The sequence below is a fragment of the Anabrus simplex genome, chromosome 6, assembly GCF_040414725.1.
Source record: "Anabrus simplex isolate iqAnaSimp1 chromosome 6, ASM4041472v1, whole genome shotgun sequence".
NCBI classification, from domain to species: Eukaryota; Metazoa; Arthropoda; class Insecta; order Orthoptera; family Tettigoniidae; genus Anabrus; species Anabrus simplex.
Genome location: NC_090270.1, coordinates 107,106,229 through 107,123,920, shown reverse-complemented (window position 1 = coordinate 107,123,920; position 17,692 = coordinate 107,106,229). Strand labels below are relative to the sequence as shown.

General features: G+C 40.3%; 1 protein-coding gene across 1 annotated transcript in view; it reads left to right on the top strand.

Annotated features, from left to right (window-relative positions):
* The first annotated feature begins 2,385 nt into the window (after positions 1-2,385).
* Positions 2,386-17,692, top strand: part of LOC136875515 (uncharacterized) — a 132,570-nt gene continuing 117,263 nt past the window's right edge. The window contains exon 1 of the mRNA XM_067149064.2: positions 2,386-2,438. Within this exon, the coding sequence (XP_067005165.2) occupies positions 2,428-2,438 (11 nt within the window). The 5' untranslated portion in view covers positions 2,386-2,427. The remainder of the gene's footprint in view (positions 2,439-17,692) is intronic.

The following is a 17,692-nucleotide window of genomic DNA, read 5'->3' as shown; positions in this document are numbered from 1 at the left end:
CTTAAGGCCATGGCCGCTTCCTTCCCGCTCACTGCCCTTACCTATCCCGTCGTCGCCATAAGACCTACCTGTGTCGGTGCGACGTAAAGCCCCTAGCAAAAAAAAATGAAGAGGAAAGTGTTGGGACAAACACAAACACCTAGTCCCCGTGGCCAGAAGAATTCCCTGCCGGGAATCGAACCCGGGATCCTCCGAACCGAAGGCCTCAACTCTGACCATTCAGCCAATGAGTCGGACTGTAAAATAAACAGTAATATTATTAATTGATTTTATTATATAATTACATTTTCACAGTACGCATAGAAAATAAGGGTGCAAGCCAAGCAGCCGAGAAGGTGGATGTGCGGGTTGTGAGAGAAGCCCAGAACCAGGAATTTGTGGGTTTTACCGTTATCCCCATTACTTGTCCCGCACATGCTCTACACCGAACAGCAGAAGAAATTATAAATCAATTCCCAAAAGTGAACGAGTTAATTACTTCAGTAAAGGAAGTATTTCCAAAATAAATTCATACAGTTGCTACTTTGAAAGAAAAGTGCCCTAATATGCCCTTGCTCCAGCACCAGATGGGGTATACGGTTAGAAGCCGTTCAGTATTACAGTTAGAATATCCATTATACAGATAACATTGATATCTTTTCGGAAGATGACTCGCAGTGTATTAAGATGGCTTAGAGTGGACTACAAGAGAAGAATCTAAGGGATCTGGCATATATTTGTGCTAATTTCACATTCTTAACAAACGCTATAAAACAACTGATCGTCAAAATTCAGTTTCACTGAATCAATGTGTGTGTTTATAAAAGCAAAGTGTCAGATAAAAAGAGGTACAGATAATGCCGCAGAAATTGTCTTGAAGAAACTGCACATGTGGTTTTCGACAGAAATCCCGGGTGTACGGTATCGAAAAGTGTGTCAGAGAGTTTGAATGGGTGTAACGCAGACCTTACCAGAAGCATTTAATCCTGTTAGGGCTTCATTCTACAATTAAGTTCCGGCCACCTCAGCAAATGTCGAAAGATCATTCTCTGCATTTAAACTAATCCTGTCCAGACATAAACTTGCACCACAAAGTTTGGAAATGTTGTTATTGATTTACTGCGCACACAGTTTTGGCAGAAACGACACTGAGAATGATAATGAGGCATAAATAAATTTATTGTTGTGTTGGTAGTTATTTTCAACTTCTAATAATTTCACCTCAACCAGATTTGAACTATTGTACACGACTGTACATTATAATGTCTCGCATGTCCTATTTTAAATATTATTATCATTATTATTATTATTCCTTTCTTAATCTCTTTACCCTCGATGGTTGCTTTTTTCCTTGGATTCATCGAGGGAGAGGAATCCCACCTCTACGGCCTCAAGGGCAGTGTCCTGGAGCGCGATACTTCGGGTCGGGGTATAAAACTGTGGAGGAGGACCAGTACCTCACCCAGGCTGCCTCACCTGCTATGCTGGACAGGGGCCTTGTGGGGGGGCGGGAATGGAAAGATTGGAAGGGATAGAGAAGGAAGAAGGAAGGAAGCGCCCGTGGCCTTAATTTAGGTACCATCCCGACATTTGCCTGGAGAAGAAGTAGGAAACCACGGAAAACCACTTCGAGGATGGCGGAGGTGGGAATCGAACATTCCTCTGCTCAGTTGACCTCCCAAGGCTGAGTGAACCCCGTTCCAGCCCTCGTACCAGTTTTCAAATTTCGTGGCAGAGCTGGAAATCGAACCCGGGCCTCCAGGGGTGGCAGCTAATCACGGTATCCACTACACCGCAGAGGCGGACATTATTATTACTGTATTATTATTATTATTATTATTATATAATATATTATTATATAATAATAATAATAATTATACTAGTACAGTACTCCTTCAGATGTATTGGGCCCCTTTAAACAAAAAACCCATTTTATACAGTTTTCCCACCTACATAGGCGCCTAAAACTTATATTTTTGGAACCTAAAGGATAATAATTATTAAGTCTGAAAAAATATTAAATGTGAAGACCATACAACACCACGCGCTCAATCTTTTCTTTTTGTGTGCGTCTATGTAAACCATAACATGTTAAAATGCCATTTGTCAGAAATACAAACTTATTAAGTCGGTGAAAATAACGGTAGATGATATCTTGAAGCAGTACGATGCGAGTTCATCATGGGCCATTGTGATCGCCTTGAAATAGACATTACGAAAGCTTGTCAGTCAAACTAGAGGCGTTGTTCGGGTCGCCCATTTCCCTCCACTAATGGTTCAGTACAATCGAGAGCGTCCCGTTGAAGTGCACGCGTCATCGAAGCCAGTGGAAAGATAAGGAGCGCTACGCGAGCAAGACACAGGTCAAACGACTGGACGGCCGGTGATTGCGCACCAGTCTGCTAGAGAGACTCGTGCGGGAGATACCATGCGGCTACCTGCTCCACCATGAGGTTCATGTACGTATTACTCTGTTGTTCGTTCTTTTCACTTGTGTACGCTCTTAAGTGTGTTACTGAATGACCGCGGGGTCCCACTGTTGCCCGGTAGCAGTACTGCCAACCGTAGAAGAATGCGGCCAAACGCTGCTTAATTTGGGTCACAGCTTGTAGGAGTACAATATCACAAGATTTAGATTTGATCAAGTGATGATCCGTAATAATTAAGTATAAATCTGTACATTTTTACGCATTGTCCGACTCCTTGGATGAATGTTCAGGGGTTCAGAGGGTTCCGGGTCCGATTCCCGGTCGGGTCGGGGATTGTAATCGCGTCTGATTAATTCTTCTGGCCCGGGGACTGGCTGTTTGTGTTTTCCCCCAACACTCTCCTCTTCATATTCAGACAACACACCACACTACCAACAACCACAAAAACACGCAATAGTGTATACATCCCTCGAAATAGGGTTGGCGTCAGGAAGGGCATCCTGTCGTAAAACAGGGCCGAATCTACATGTGTGTGACACAGTTCGCACCCACGACCTCACCGGTGTGGGAAAAGCGAAAGAAGAAGAAGAAGAACGGTACATTTTTACACATTAACCGGCTTCGGTGGAGGGGTCATATGAGGCGAAAGGAGGATAGTTGGACTCACTTCCTAATGATTTGAAGATAAGAGGTATAGAACTAAGCGAGGCTACAGCTAGTTACAAATAGAGGACTGTGGCGGCATTTAGTAATTTCACAGAGGTTTGCAGACTGAACACTGAAAGGCATAATCATCTATAATGAATATTTATTTATTTATTTAATATTTATTGTCTGGCTCCATGGCTAAATGGTTAGTGCTGGCCTTTTTTCACAGGGGTCCCAGTTCGATTCCCGGTAGGGTTGACAAACTTAACCATAATTGGTTAATTCCGCTGGCACAGGAGCTGAGTGTATGTGTCGTCTTCATCATCATTTCATCCTCATCACGACGCGCAGGTCGCCTATGGGCCTCAAATCAGAAGACCTGTATATGGCGAGCCGAACTTGGCCTCGGACACTCCCGGCACTAAAAGGCATACGCCATTTCATTTTTCATTTGTTTATTTATTTATGTATTTGTACATAATCAAATCTTCTTCTACCGCTTTTCCTACGAGCTGTGTCACACATGTGGAGCTGGAGCTGTTTTACGGCCAAATGCCCTTCTTGACGTAAAACCTGTGTGGAAGGATGTCTTCACTAAAGCGTGTTTCTCGGTGTGCGGTGTGTTGTACAAATGAAAATCCACAACCTGTTTTCATTTGTTTGACCAGGTCAGGAATGGAATGAAGCCCCATCTAGCGGTGGGGATAGGAATTGTGCGAGCTGCCGATGCCTACCGCATTCCTCTGGGGCAATGATTAATGACTGACAGATGAAATGAAATGATATTGGAGAGTGTTGCTGGGATGAAAGGTGACAGGGAAAATGGGAGTACCCGGAGACGAAACTCTCCCGCCTCCACTTTGTCCAGCACAAATCTCACATCGATTTGAATGACGGAACCCAGCGGTCAGAGGTCGGCGCGCTTCCGCCTGAGCCACGGAGGCTCGTGCGGTGTGTTGTAAACGAAGGAATTAACCCGACGTGACTAACGTCTCCAGTCAGGCAAGGAATTGAACCCGGGATCCCCCTAAACAGAAGGCCACTCCGCTGACCATTTAGGAAAGGAGCCAGCTTTTTGTAAATACTCGTACTCAAATGTTGGACTGAAAAGAACTTCCTTAAAGAAACTACTCAGAGTAATATTGAGAGCTAATTTATAATCTTCGATGATACTAAAGTAATGTTGGTTTCTATTGTATACTTTACTGCTGTATGAACACCGTCTGTACTACTTAAGGGGATACAGAACGGTTAAAATGGTCAAAAATTTTTTTTTTTATATTTTTATATTTTATGAATCTCTGAAGTCTGCTCTTTAAAATGATGTATAATACATTATAGTTTAACAATTAAAAGTTGCCACAATTTTAATTTAAACTTGCGCTAACAATGAGAAAATCATATGTGTGGAAAGTTTTAGCTGCAGTTTTCTCAGTTTCCAATTTTTTCAAATGTATGTTCCTTTTTCTAGGTGACTATTTATCACAGAGCTGTGTAATTTTCATCATTAATTTGTCTCATATTGGTTAACATTTTAACGGAGGGATTTCCAGATTTATATAAACCTGTTTGAGATTTGACTGTTTTTTTAGGAAAAAAATATTCTATTTGTTGACTGTTTAAAAAAATATGTGTCTGAGTCCCCTTAAGTCCATATTACAAAAACGCTCCGCCAGTATGTCAAATAAGGTTTGAATAAAATGTGACATAAATTTCATTTTCATAACTTTATTAGATCTTGAGAAAAAGGAACATGAATTAAAAAAATTTAACATTAGTAAGATAGGCGGCTCCGCATCCCCTTAAGCTTGTCATTCTCGGGGATTCCCTAGTAAGAGTTTTATCGGAAAAGAAACCCTGACAGCCCAGTATAGTTACTGGCTTCTTATCAACGCGGTCGCGCTTCGAAAATCGGTCGGTGCAGGTACAGTTTATAAAATAAAGAGTCACGTCCCTATGATTCGGACTGCAGGTAAAACTCGCAAGCCCCGCGGCTGTGGTGACGGAACCAACAGACATAAAACTAACTCGTTCCGAAGTTGACCGGTTCACAGCAAACCTACTTTTGGAGCGCTAATGCGAAACTCCAACTCGTCTCATTTGCAACATTAAGAGTTAACCTGTACACAAAATATTCCCGCTTTATGCAGACTTGGAACTGAGTAACCATTAAGCTGGCTGGTGTAGTTAAAAATGTTGTCGTGATAAACTTATAATTTTTTAAAGTAAAGCTCGTATCAAGATGCAATCACACTGATTAAAAGGAAACTAATATCACAGTTTGGTTCGTAATAGTTTTTTTCTTTTGCTACTTGTTTAACGGCGCACTAACACATCGAAAGTTTTCGGCGACGGGGGTATGGGAAAGGGATAGGATTTGGACGGTATCGGCTGTGGCCTTAATTATAGTACAGCCCAAATATTTGCCTCGTGTAAAACGAGAAGCCCGCCTCTGTGGTGTAGTGGTTGGCGTGATTAGCTGCCACCTCCGAAGACCCGGGTTCGATTCCGGCTCTGCCACGAAATTTGAAAAGTGGTACGAGGCCTGGAACGGGGTCCACTTAGCCTCGGGAGGTCAACTGAGTAGAGGTGGGTTCGATTCCAACCTCAACCATCCAGGAAGTGGTTTTCCGTGGTTTGCCACTCTCCTCCAGGCAAATGCCGGGATGATACCTAACTGAAGGCCACGGCCGCTTCCTTCCCTCTTCCTTGTCTATCCCTTCCAATCTTCCCGTCCCCCACCAAGGCCCCTGTTCAGCATAGCAGGTGAGGCCGCCTGGGCGACGTACTGGTCTTTTTCCCCAGTTGTATCCCCCGACCCAAAGTCTGAAGCTCCAGCACACTGTCCTTGAGTCGGTAGAGGTGGATCCCTCGCTCAGTCCGAGGGAAAAACCGACCCTGGAGGGTAAACATATTAAGAAAAAGAAGAAGAAGTAAAATGAGAAACCACGGAAAACATATTGAGGACTGCCGACGGTGGGATTCGAATGTATCTCTCGATTGAAAGCTCACAGCTGCGCGACCCTAACGGCACGGCCAATTCGCCCGGTCATAATATCATTAATGCAGTCAAATAATGATACAAAATTATTTAAAGCAAAGTTTCTCAAAGTATTATGTGCTTGTACCCCTCATGGATGCCTAAAAATCCAATGTACCCCCATGAAAAATCCCTAAATGATAGTTTTAACAAATATGAGGTCCGGCCGAATGGCTAAATGGTTAGCGTGCTGGCCTTTGGTCACAGGGGTCCCGGGTTCGATTCCCGGCAGGGTCGGGAATTTTAACCATAAATGGTTAATTCTCCTGGCGCGGGGACTGGGTGTATGTGCCGTCTTCATCATCATTTCATCCTCATCACGACGCGCAGGTCGCCTACGGGTGTCAAATCAAAAGACCTGCATCAGGCCTCTCCGGAGGCCATACGCCATTAAATTAATTAACAAATATGAGTACCTAGCTAAATATTAAAGCATTTTAATAGATTATAAAACCTTCTTTTATATACCCATTATAAATAAGACGAGACTGTGAAATTAAATGCATTTTTATGCTCGACGATGCCGAAATATAAAAAGTTATTATATTCCAGAAACCTGAATCTTAATGAGGCTCATTACAGTTCAAATTTCATTATTATACAGGTTCTCCATCAATCAGAGTTCATATTATCATTACGATACAACCGTTTGACCAATTATCTAAGAATAGTATCGCACCTGCGCTCAACGCACTAGCTTCGCAGTTGTTTCCAAAATCAAACATCAAATGCACCTTCTACTTCCAATATTCCATAACCACACCGCACGCAAATTCACTTCACCAACTGTACAATAAACAATTTATTTTTGAAATGAAGCTAGGTTATGATAACCTTCTATGAAAGCTTTGAAATGGCGTATGGCTTTTAGTGCCGGGAGTGTCCGAGGACATGTTCGGCTCGCCATGTGCAGGTCTATTGATTTGGCGCTCGAAGGTGACATGCGCGTCGGGATGAGGATGAAATGATGATGAAGACGACACATACACCCAGCCCCCGTGCGAGCGAAATTAACCAATAGTGGTTAAATTTCCCGACCCTGCCGGGAATCGAACTCGGGACCCCTCTGACTAAAGGCCAGCACGCTAACCATTTAGCCATGGAGCCGGACATCAAAGCTATGAAAACATATGACACTGTCAACGTATCTGATCTAAAACCAAAAACCAAACACCATGGCACTACAGCCCTTGAAGGGCCTGGGCCTACCAAGCGACCGCTGCTCATCCCGAAGGCCTGCAGATTACGAGGTGTCGTGTGGTCAGCACGGCGAATCCTCTCGGCCGTTATTCTTGGCTTTCTAGAGACCGGGGCCGCTATCTCAATGTCAGATAGCTCCTCAATTCTAATCACGTAGGCTGAGTGGACCTCGAACCAGCCCTCAGGTCCAGGTAAAAATCCCTGACCTGGCTGGGAATCGAACCCGGGGCCTCCGGATAAGAGGCAGGCACGATACCCCTAGACCACGGGGCCGGCACAACGTATCTGATCCACTCATGGAAAACCAATAACCGAGTGCATGCGCTGTGGGCTCTGTTCAGTAAGCTCAACTGTCAAGCGACATCTCGACAGAAATTTATGAATTTAAAAAAAAAAATAGAGTTATAATTATCGTCGAGCATAAACAGTCAATGCTACTCGCCTATAATGATAATTAAGACACTCGTATGGAAATTATTAACCACGCTTCGCTCATTTTATAAACATACTCGTGTCTTAATTATTGCCATTATAGGCTTGTTCCATAATGTACTATTATAGCACATCACAAGAAATTTAAGAGTTCGTGTTTAAGTGTCAAGTGTAATACAATGATGATAAAATAACACAGGACACCCTGTTTGTATGAAAGTTTCACAAAACGATAGATTTTAGCCTCAATATCAAATTAATTAATAAAGATAAATAATTTTCGGTTTTAATTCTGGAATTCGGACATAGTAAATCATCAAAATTTCAATGGGAAGGGTGTGCCTGCGTGGTTACACAGTTTTCTGATGTGTCGTAGTCCAGTTAAAACTTTCAAGCGAAACGTGGCTCCATATATACATATTTAACTTTCTTATTATTTATTTCCATACTTGATGTTTTCTCAGAAGGCTGCTCGTGTACCCCACTATAAGTCTCCGGCATACCCCTAGGGGTACGCGCACCACAGTTTGATAACCACTGATATATTTAAAGTACGGTAATATCACAATTTAACCATAATGATGTAATTGTTATTTCCAATTTCGTATTTGTCGAGTCATCTTTCTAAAACATCCATTTTCTTGCGGATATTAAGTGGGTATTTAAAAGGATCATTATTATGCTGTTACATTTGACACAGGAATCAGTTTGAAGATCAATTACGGTTTTTATGAAAGTGGATATGGGCAGATGTAGAGAGTAGAAGACCGAGCTCGATAGCTGCAGTCGCTTAAGTGCGGCCAGTATGCAGTATTCGGGTGACAGTGGGTTCGAACCGCACTGTCGGCAGCCCTGAAGATGGTTTTCCGTGGTTTCCCATTTTCACACCAGACAAATGCTGGGGCTGTACCTTAATTAAGGCCACGGCCGCTTCCTTGCCACTCCTAGGCCTTTTCTGTCCCATCGTCGCTATAAGACCTATCTGTGTCGGTGCCACGTAAAGCTACTTGTAAAAAAAAAAAAAAAAAAAAAAAAAAAAAAACAGAGTATAAGGCAATGGCTAGGTGCCAATGAAAAGACAACCATTTCTGGCTTTGGTGCGTGCCAGCTCTATTACCGGCGAGAACGAAAAGAATGTAAACAAATAGTTTTGAAATAGCTTCTCGTCAAATAATCTACAAATACCACCAACATTTTCCCATTCCTTACGATTGATAGAATATAATATAACAGAATACTCACATCCCCTAGTTTCAATAATAATAATAATAATAATAATAATAATAATAATAATAATAATAATAATAATAATAATAACGGTTTTCGGAGACGCCGAGGTGCCGGAGTTTAGTCCCGCAGGAGTTCTTTTAGATGCCAGTATATCTACTGACACGAGGCTGACGTATTTGAGCACCTTCAAATACCAGCGGACTGAGCCAGGATCGAACTTGCCCAGTTGGTGTCTGAAGGCCAGCGCCTGCCTGAACCGTCTGAGCCACTCAGCCCGCCCTCTAGTTCCGGATCGCCTGGGACTGGTGAGAGAGTACTCATTTATTGCAACTGAAATTATTCTGATACATACAAAATTTTGTTGCAATTAATTTATCTATTACTATCTTAAATATTACAATTACACCTACTCACTATTTTCACCCGATCTCTAAATTGTAGTTCCTATTATTTTTATATTTTTTATTTTGTCCTGGACGTTAACATTGTTATATAGTCTAGGACAACATTTATCTAACCCCTATTAATGTATGTTAGTAACAAGTATTCATTTGTGTCACGAGTCTGAACAGTGTTATCCATAGCTTGCAATAGACATTATGAATTAACTGAATGAATGAATAAATAAATTGCCTGATTGGATTGAATTTCAAGAGTGGTTGATCACTCCTCTCCTCTCTTCCAATCACGGATAGGCACCAAGTGCGGTTGGTTTCAAATGAAGAACGAAGCAATCTTCGATTTCAGCAGCATCCAAATACGGAAGGCCAAAACACGAACTCAGCCATGACCCAGTTTCCATCCCGTCTTTGTATTTGTAGTCATTTGACAAACTAAGATTATGATTACTTTTTCGCCAACTCTTCGTTAAAAGAAATCTATAATCATTTATTTTTGCGTAGGGCTATAATAACGTTATTAACAGCTTTTTCAAAATCTTATCACGATGTATCAGGTTGCAAAAATAGGTTGTGTTGCCTACAGAAGTTTGGAGTTGGAAGAAATTCTCATAGGATGTCTCTTCCTTGTGTTTTTAACTGACAAACCACTAAAGGGGTATAGTACCATAACAATGCAGGTAAAACAAATAAAGGAACCGAGCGAGTTGGCCGTACGGTCAGGGTCGCGTAGACTGAGCAAGTGACTACGCGGTTTGTTTCACGTAGCTGACAGTTTGCATCTGGGAGATAGTGGGTTCGAACCCCACTGTCAGCAATCCTGAAGATAGTTTCCCGTTGTTTCTCATTTTCACAAAAGGCAAATGCTTCTTTTTTTTTCTCGCTATTTGTTCGGGGCGTCGACCTATAGAGATCTTTTTCCCCTACTTGCAACATATGACATGAACCTACGTGTAATTGGAATTGCAGAACTGTAGAGTGTTGAATGTGAGGAAAGGAACGTTAAGGACGACACAAACATCCAGTCCCCAGGCCAGGGATATTAATAATTTACAATTAAAAACCCCTGACCCGGCCGGGAATCGAACACGGGGCCGCCGGGTGACAGGCGTACGCGTTGCCCGCTACACCGTGGGGCAGGACAGGCAAAAGCTTGGGCTGTACCTTAATTAAAGCAACGGACGCTACTTTCGCATTCCTAAACCTTTCCTATCCTTGTGTCGCCGAAGACCTTCTATATGTTAGTGCGACGTTAAACGACTAGGAACAAAAACTAAACAACTGAAGGCAATGTTTCGGACAATACTCCAAATTCCTTCCATTTATAATAACTGAATATTTGCTAAAAGTGTAGATTTTACGATGTATCAATGACTTCTTGTATCGACAATATGTATTACTTATTCTTATTACTATTATTTATTTAACCTGTTTACCCTCCAGGGTTGGTTATTCCCCGGGCTCAGCGAGGGATACCACCTCTACCGCTCAAGGCCAGTTTCCTGGAGCGTGAGACATTTGGTGAGGGATACAACTACGGAGGAGGACCAGAACCTCGCCCACGTGGCCACACCTCCTTTGTTGAACAGTGGTCTTGTGGGGCATGGGATGATTGGAAGGGATAGGCAAGAAAGAATGAAGGAGGCGGCCGTGGATTTATAATAGGAACCATGCCAGCATTTGCCTGGAGAAGTGGGAAACCACGGAAAACAACTTCGAGGATGGCTGAGGTGGGAATCGAGCCCTCCTGTACTCGGTTGACCTCCCAAGGCTGAGTTGACCGCGTTTCAGTCCTCATACCTTTTCAAATTTTGTGGCATAGTCGGGAATCGAAAATTATTAGATTTTTTCTACATCATTTTTAGATACTCTCATACGAGCAATGAGAGAATATATCTTCAAAGGCACACGTAGCAACACTCTCGTCCTTAGAGCATAAACATGTTTTGACACGTTTGGACACGTTTTGTTGACATCTTGCACACGGAGATTATTTCGCGTTTCATGAAGTCAGAAATTAATCAATTTTAAATGTCTGTTACTTACGTCTTCAACAGTTCTCCTTTTTGCAGAAGTATTGATATCGAGGCGAACTATTGTGTTTTCGGAGTAACAACTGTGGTTATATACCAGGGCACTTGCCGTTACACTTCCCCCAATAGATTCTCGTATAAAGTAAGAATAAAAATAACTAGGAAAAAACCATGACCATGTACTTACGTTAATTCAAATCCCATCACAGAAGAAGTTACGCAATCGTCTATAATGTCGCTTTGCATTATCTGTTCACACATCGCCAGCTCCAATGTTCTGTGCATAATAAATTTATAATTATTTCCAACGAGTAATAGTTTACCTATTTAACTCATGATTTCATTCATAGACAGCATACTGATGATTGATGATTATTCCCCAACGCCGAAGAGATAAGTAAAATACACCTGGTGACGATTCGGGTTCATGATTTAACAAAACAAACTTGAAACGGTGACGAGACAGGCTATTTGTTTACGTTTGTGAACAGATTGGGAATGCGACATGCAACGCCGAAACTGAATCCTTTCTTTCTTGCTTGCTTGTTGTATGGAATTTAGTAGATACAACCTTATTTTCATTGAGTAAACTTGGCACATTCTACTTAAAACTATACCTACGTGTCCTCTCCATGATTTAGCGCCCATTCGATTATTTTATGGAGCCTGCCTGTCTAGGTGATACAGACATAGGTTCGTTTTCTTGTCAGAAATTCAGGACATTTATCACACATAATGTCCTATCCTTCAATTCCTCCTACGCCCTCAGGGCTTATAGCAGCGGATCTCGACCTTTTGGCAGACAGCGGCCAGGTATATCCTTTTACTATAAGACGACGACCCGGACCAAACCTATTCACTCGTAATTACGTTTCCAATTTATTTAATGTTCATACATTTAACTAAAAATAATTCTTAAAATGTAAACTATGAGTACGATGTAGCATGTTGAAAAAATTTAATTAATTACAAATCACTGGATGAATAACTTTTCCTAGCGTGTTTTAGTTTCTTAATTTATTAATTTATGCTATGTTTATTGCCATATTATCGCATTCTGACAACCAAAATGTTGTAAAATGCATAACGCTGATCATTGTCTTATTACATTAATTTTAATTTCAAAAAAGGAATGTTACAGGGGATAATTATTATGTACTGCACTTTACCACAGAAGTCAGCAGAATAGAAGAAGCAGCTGAAGGATGTCAACATATCGGCGAAACACTTGTCACATATTTCGCAATATCTGAACCTATCTCCTTTTGGTCTCAACTCAGTTAATTTATAACTGTTAGGTTCTCCAGTCTGCCGAAACTAATTTTGATTAATAAATTATCTGAAAAAATATTATAACAGTAATATACTTGAAAAACAACCGGCTTAATTAAAACAGAATGACATATTTCATACATAAAAGAACATCATCAGATTCTATCAAATCGCACTCAAATATTTCTGTTTAAATACTTACGAATTTGAAATCTGGAACAGTTTATGTCCGTCCAAGAGCAAAACATGTAATAAAGTTGTTTCTTTTTTAAGTATAATATTATCACCATATGTTTCCTTCTTCAGGTAGTTTATGAATTTATTAATCAAAATCAGTTTCGACAGACTAGAGAACCTAATAGTTATTTTAAAAAAACTTCTCGCATATACACATGCCAAATATTTTATATGCAATGCATGTAATTTTTTATTTGAACATATATAAATCTCTCAATTCTAAACATAATCACGAAAATTACTCTACTAAGAATATTTCTATACAATATATATTCGTTAAAATACTTAGAAAAGTAAAGAAAATACAGAAGAAGACCTCGCGACGGTATAATTGATACAAGGGCCCGGTGTCGGACGGCGGCCCGGTGGTTGAGAAATATTGGCTTATAGGAGGATGGATTCGAATTTTTGTTAACTTTTCACAAATAACAGCAATTACTTATTTTGAAGAAGCACAATAATACATTTTTCTCAAATATGCCAGTAAGTCAATAATGAGATAGTTTACCAGCTAATTTTGGAGTGAGTTTTATACAGAATTGAAGGTTATGTTTTTCCTTGATATTCCTGTTTTTTATGGTTTTATCCCACACAGCAAATCAGTCAAGCGTAGCCCGAGAAACACGACGGGAAGATAGGTCATTTATCATGTGAACAGGGGGTTAGGGAGTTTTCATTGTAATGGCAGGCCTTCTCGCCTACTAAACAAACAAGAACACACCCCATGGCGCAACAGCCCCGAAGGGACTTGCCCTAACAATGGAACGCTGCCCAGCCCCATGGCCTGTACATTACGAGGTGTCGTGTGGTCAGCACGATGAATCCTCTCGGCCGTTATTCTTGGTTTTCTAGAGAGAGGGCCGTCATCTCACCGTCAGATAGCTCCTCAACTGCAATCACGTAGTCTGGGTGGACCTCGACCCAGCCCTCAGATCCAGGCAAAAATCCCTGATCTGGCCAGGAATCGAACCCGGGGCTTCCGAGTGAAAGGAAAGCTCGCTATCCTTATACCGCGGAGCGGATCCTGTTGCCTACTGCCAATCACAATTGGGTTGAGAGTTTTCATTATAATGGCAGGCTTCCTTGACTACTGCCAGTCAAATCGAGTTGGGCAGTTTTCATTATAATGCCAGACATCGTCTCTCCACCTTCCTTTTTATATCCTCACGAGGACTATCTCTGTGTTTAGTTTCAGTAGGCCTATGTAATTAAAACGAGAACTGGAAAAGATACAATGGAAAGCAGCGATATTCTGGCTAATTTTTTGACAAAAGAGTAGTGTTACGAAAAAACTTCTTGGAAGCTTTGGGCTAGAAGTACTTGGAATAAGGAGACGAACAGCTCATCTAAGCGGAATGTTGGGAGCTGTCGGTGGAGAGTTCGCTTGGGATGACATCTGTACTCGAATAAGCTTGAGTGGAGTTTCTAAAGACAGAAGAGATAAAAGTTGGAATTCATGAGGCACATTGGGGCAAATACCCGTTTACAGGAAGAGGAGTTACCATAAGTGATGTTTGATAAATTTCCAGCTTTCTTCAGATAATTTAAGAAAGGACAAGGTAAATAACTGCTAAAAGTGTGGCTTCACCTTCCGGGTATTTGAATTTAGATGATTCTACCTCCCTATCTACACTATTTTATAAAGAGGTAAACTTTGTTTGTATGTAATGGCGTATGTCAGGAACTACTGAACCGATTATAAAAGTTATGTTACTAATGTATATATATATACATTATCCCTGAGGGACATGAGCTATATTTTACTCTTAAAACAATTCAAGGGAGGGGGGCAGGGGGAGATATAAAAATAATAGGCTAATATATGCGAAATATCAAATTTGTCGTACAAGGACGAGACAAAGATCAATTTAAGACCCTTGACACAACGAACAAAACTCCGTAAACCCTACGGGCCCAAAAACCATGTTTTAAGGCTCTAAAACCAACCGTTATGGAGATATTGGCACCACACTGCCCCTGTTCTAGGAATCGGATAAAGAAATGAACTACCGTACCATGGCAACGTCAGCTCCAGGGTTCTGCAGCAGCGAGATTATGACTTACTATCCGGAAAAAATATACTGTTGAGTAAAACAGTCATAGGACTCCTTTGGGCGGGGATGAAAAGGGGATGAAGTATAAAAATAATCTTATATAAAATAGCATGTCCGGACCGACCGACCGACCGACTCATCATCGCCGAACCAAAACTACTGGACATAAATATATGAAATTTTGGGGATACATTTATATAACAGTGTGGCTGCTCATTAAGGGAGGTTTTATTATATTCCGTCGCTAACGGGGTGAAAAGGGGGAAACATTTTTAAAATGAGTATATCTATATCTCAAAACTTACCAGTTTAAAGACGAGAACATTGGTATTTGGGATCTCCTCTAAAAGTACAGAGAAACATATTTTTTATCTTCGGGAAATCCACTTATGGGGGTAAAAATAAGTGAAATGGGGGTGGAATCCTTTTTATGAGAATACTTAAATCTCCGAAAAGATGTTACAGACGTGAAAGTTGGCACATGGAATCTCCTTTCAACATTAAAAAACGCGTTTTTTCTGTAAAAGCCACTTGGGGGAGGGGGGTAAAGTAAGTGAAAAGTGGGTTGAATACTTTTTATGATGATACCTTTATCTCAAAAAGTGAAGAAGTTACAGGCGTGAAAATTGATATTTGGAATCTCCTTTAAGAATGAAGAAACATGTAATTTTTGTTTTCGGAAGCCCACTAAAAGAGGGTGAAAAGAAGTGAAAAATTGGTAGATTTTTTTTGCTAATGGCTTTACGTCGCACCGACACAGATAGGTCTTATGGCGACGGTGGGGTAGGAAAGAGCTGGGAGTTGGAAGGAAACGGCCGTGACCTTAATTAAGGTACATCCCCAGCTTTTGCCTGGTGTGAAAATGGGAAACCACGGAAAACCATCTTCAGGGCTGCCAACAGTGGGATTCGAACCCACTATCTCCCGGATGTAAGCTCACAGCCTCGCGCCCCTAACCGCACGACCAACTCGCCCGGTGGTAGAATTTTTAAAATGACTATATCTACAGCATATCTCAAAAACGTAACATGTTTCACACATGGAAATTGGTATTTGGAATCTACTTTAAAAATAAAGAAACAGGTATTATTTCGTTTTCGGAAAATCCACTTAAGGCGGGGTGAAAATGGCTGAACAGACGGTTGAATCCTTTAATTGGGATACTGATATCTCAGAAAATGAGTATGTTACAGACGTGAAAGTTGGTATTTGGAATCTCCTTTGATAATTTAAAAACGCGTATTTTTCGTTTTCGGAAAATCCATTTAAGGGATAAGAAAGACCGAAAAAGGGGTTGAATAATTTTTTGAGGATACTTATATCTCAAAAACTGAACATGTGACAGGCGTGAAAATTGATCATTTGTATCTCCTTTAAAAATAAGAAACACGCATCTTTTGTTTCCGAAAAATGCACTAACGATGGGTTAAAATGTGTGAGAAAGGGGTTTAATCCCTTAATTTGGAAACTGAGTATTTTACAGACCTACTTTTCTTCGGTAAATCCACTAAGCTGGGGTGGGGGTGGTTGGAAAGACGTGAAGAAGGAGTTAAATTCTTTTTATGAAAATACTTATAGTACATCTCAAGAACTGAATATCGTCGCTGCCGGGACAAAACCTCCTATGTGAAATAATTTTAGCTTAGAACTTTGGCTGGTAAGGTTCGGTCATCTAAGGTGCAATATCGTGTGCTTATTGTCAAGGCATTCTCGCTCTTCACAATGTATGTGCTGCGGGTCAGTATATCTCCAAAACATATTATCACATAGGAGGTTCTGTCCCGGCAACGACGATATGTTAAAAACGTGAAAATTTGTATTTGGAATCTCCTTTAAAAACAAAGAAACATATTTTCGGAAAATCCACTTAAGAAGGTGAAAAAATTGAAAACGTGGATGAATTTTTAAAATTAGTATGTCTACAGTATTTGTCAAAAACATAACATGTTATAGACATGAAAATTAATAAATCCACGTGAGTGAAGCCGCGGGTAACACCTAGTTCACTATACATAATACAGTATGTACCTCTTTCATTGCTTTTAACAGTCCTTCAAAAATCTACTATAGCAGCCGGGACTGAACCAGTAAAACTTGGGATCATGAGTGGGACAGTCTACCACTGATTCAATGTAGCTGAGGTCATGCGATTATTATTGTTATTATTATTATTATTATTATTATTATTATTATTATTATTATTATTATTATTATTATTATCATTATTATTATTATACACTGTTCGTATGTCCTTTTTAATTGTCAAGTTTTTTGTGTCCTGTTTTAATGTACTTTTCTTTTATTCTTCTTTCGTCATTGTAAAATTCCTCCTTTCGATAAAATTTCTTGTAAAATTTTGTTTACGTTTGTTCAATCAATCAATCAATCAATCAATCAATCAATCAATCAATCAATCAATCAATCAATCAATCAATCAATCAATCAATCAATCAATCAATCAATCAATCACCCTTATTCTGCATTTAGGGCTGTCGCAGAAGTGGCAGACTCCCTTTCAGTTGTTTAACTACTATTTTCTTAAATGGCTTCAAAGAACTTTAAAAAATCAACAAATTTGTTTATCGTATTTTTGTTGTTGTTGTTGTTGTTGTTGTTATGTCATTTATGTGTTGATTTTATATAGTTATCACATTATGTAAGTAAGAATTGTCACAGAGATATCTGCCATTTTCAATAATAATAATAATAATAATAATAATAATAATAATAATAATAATAA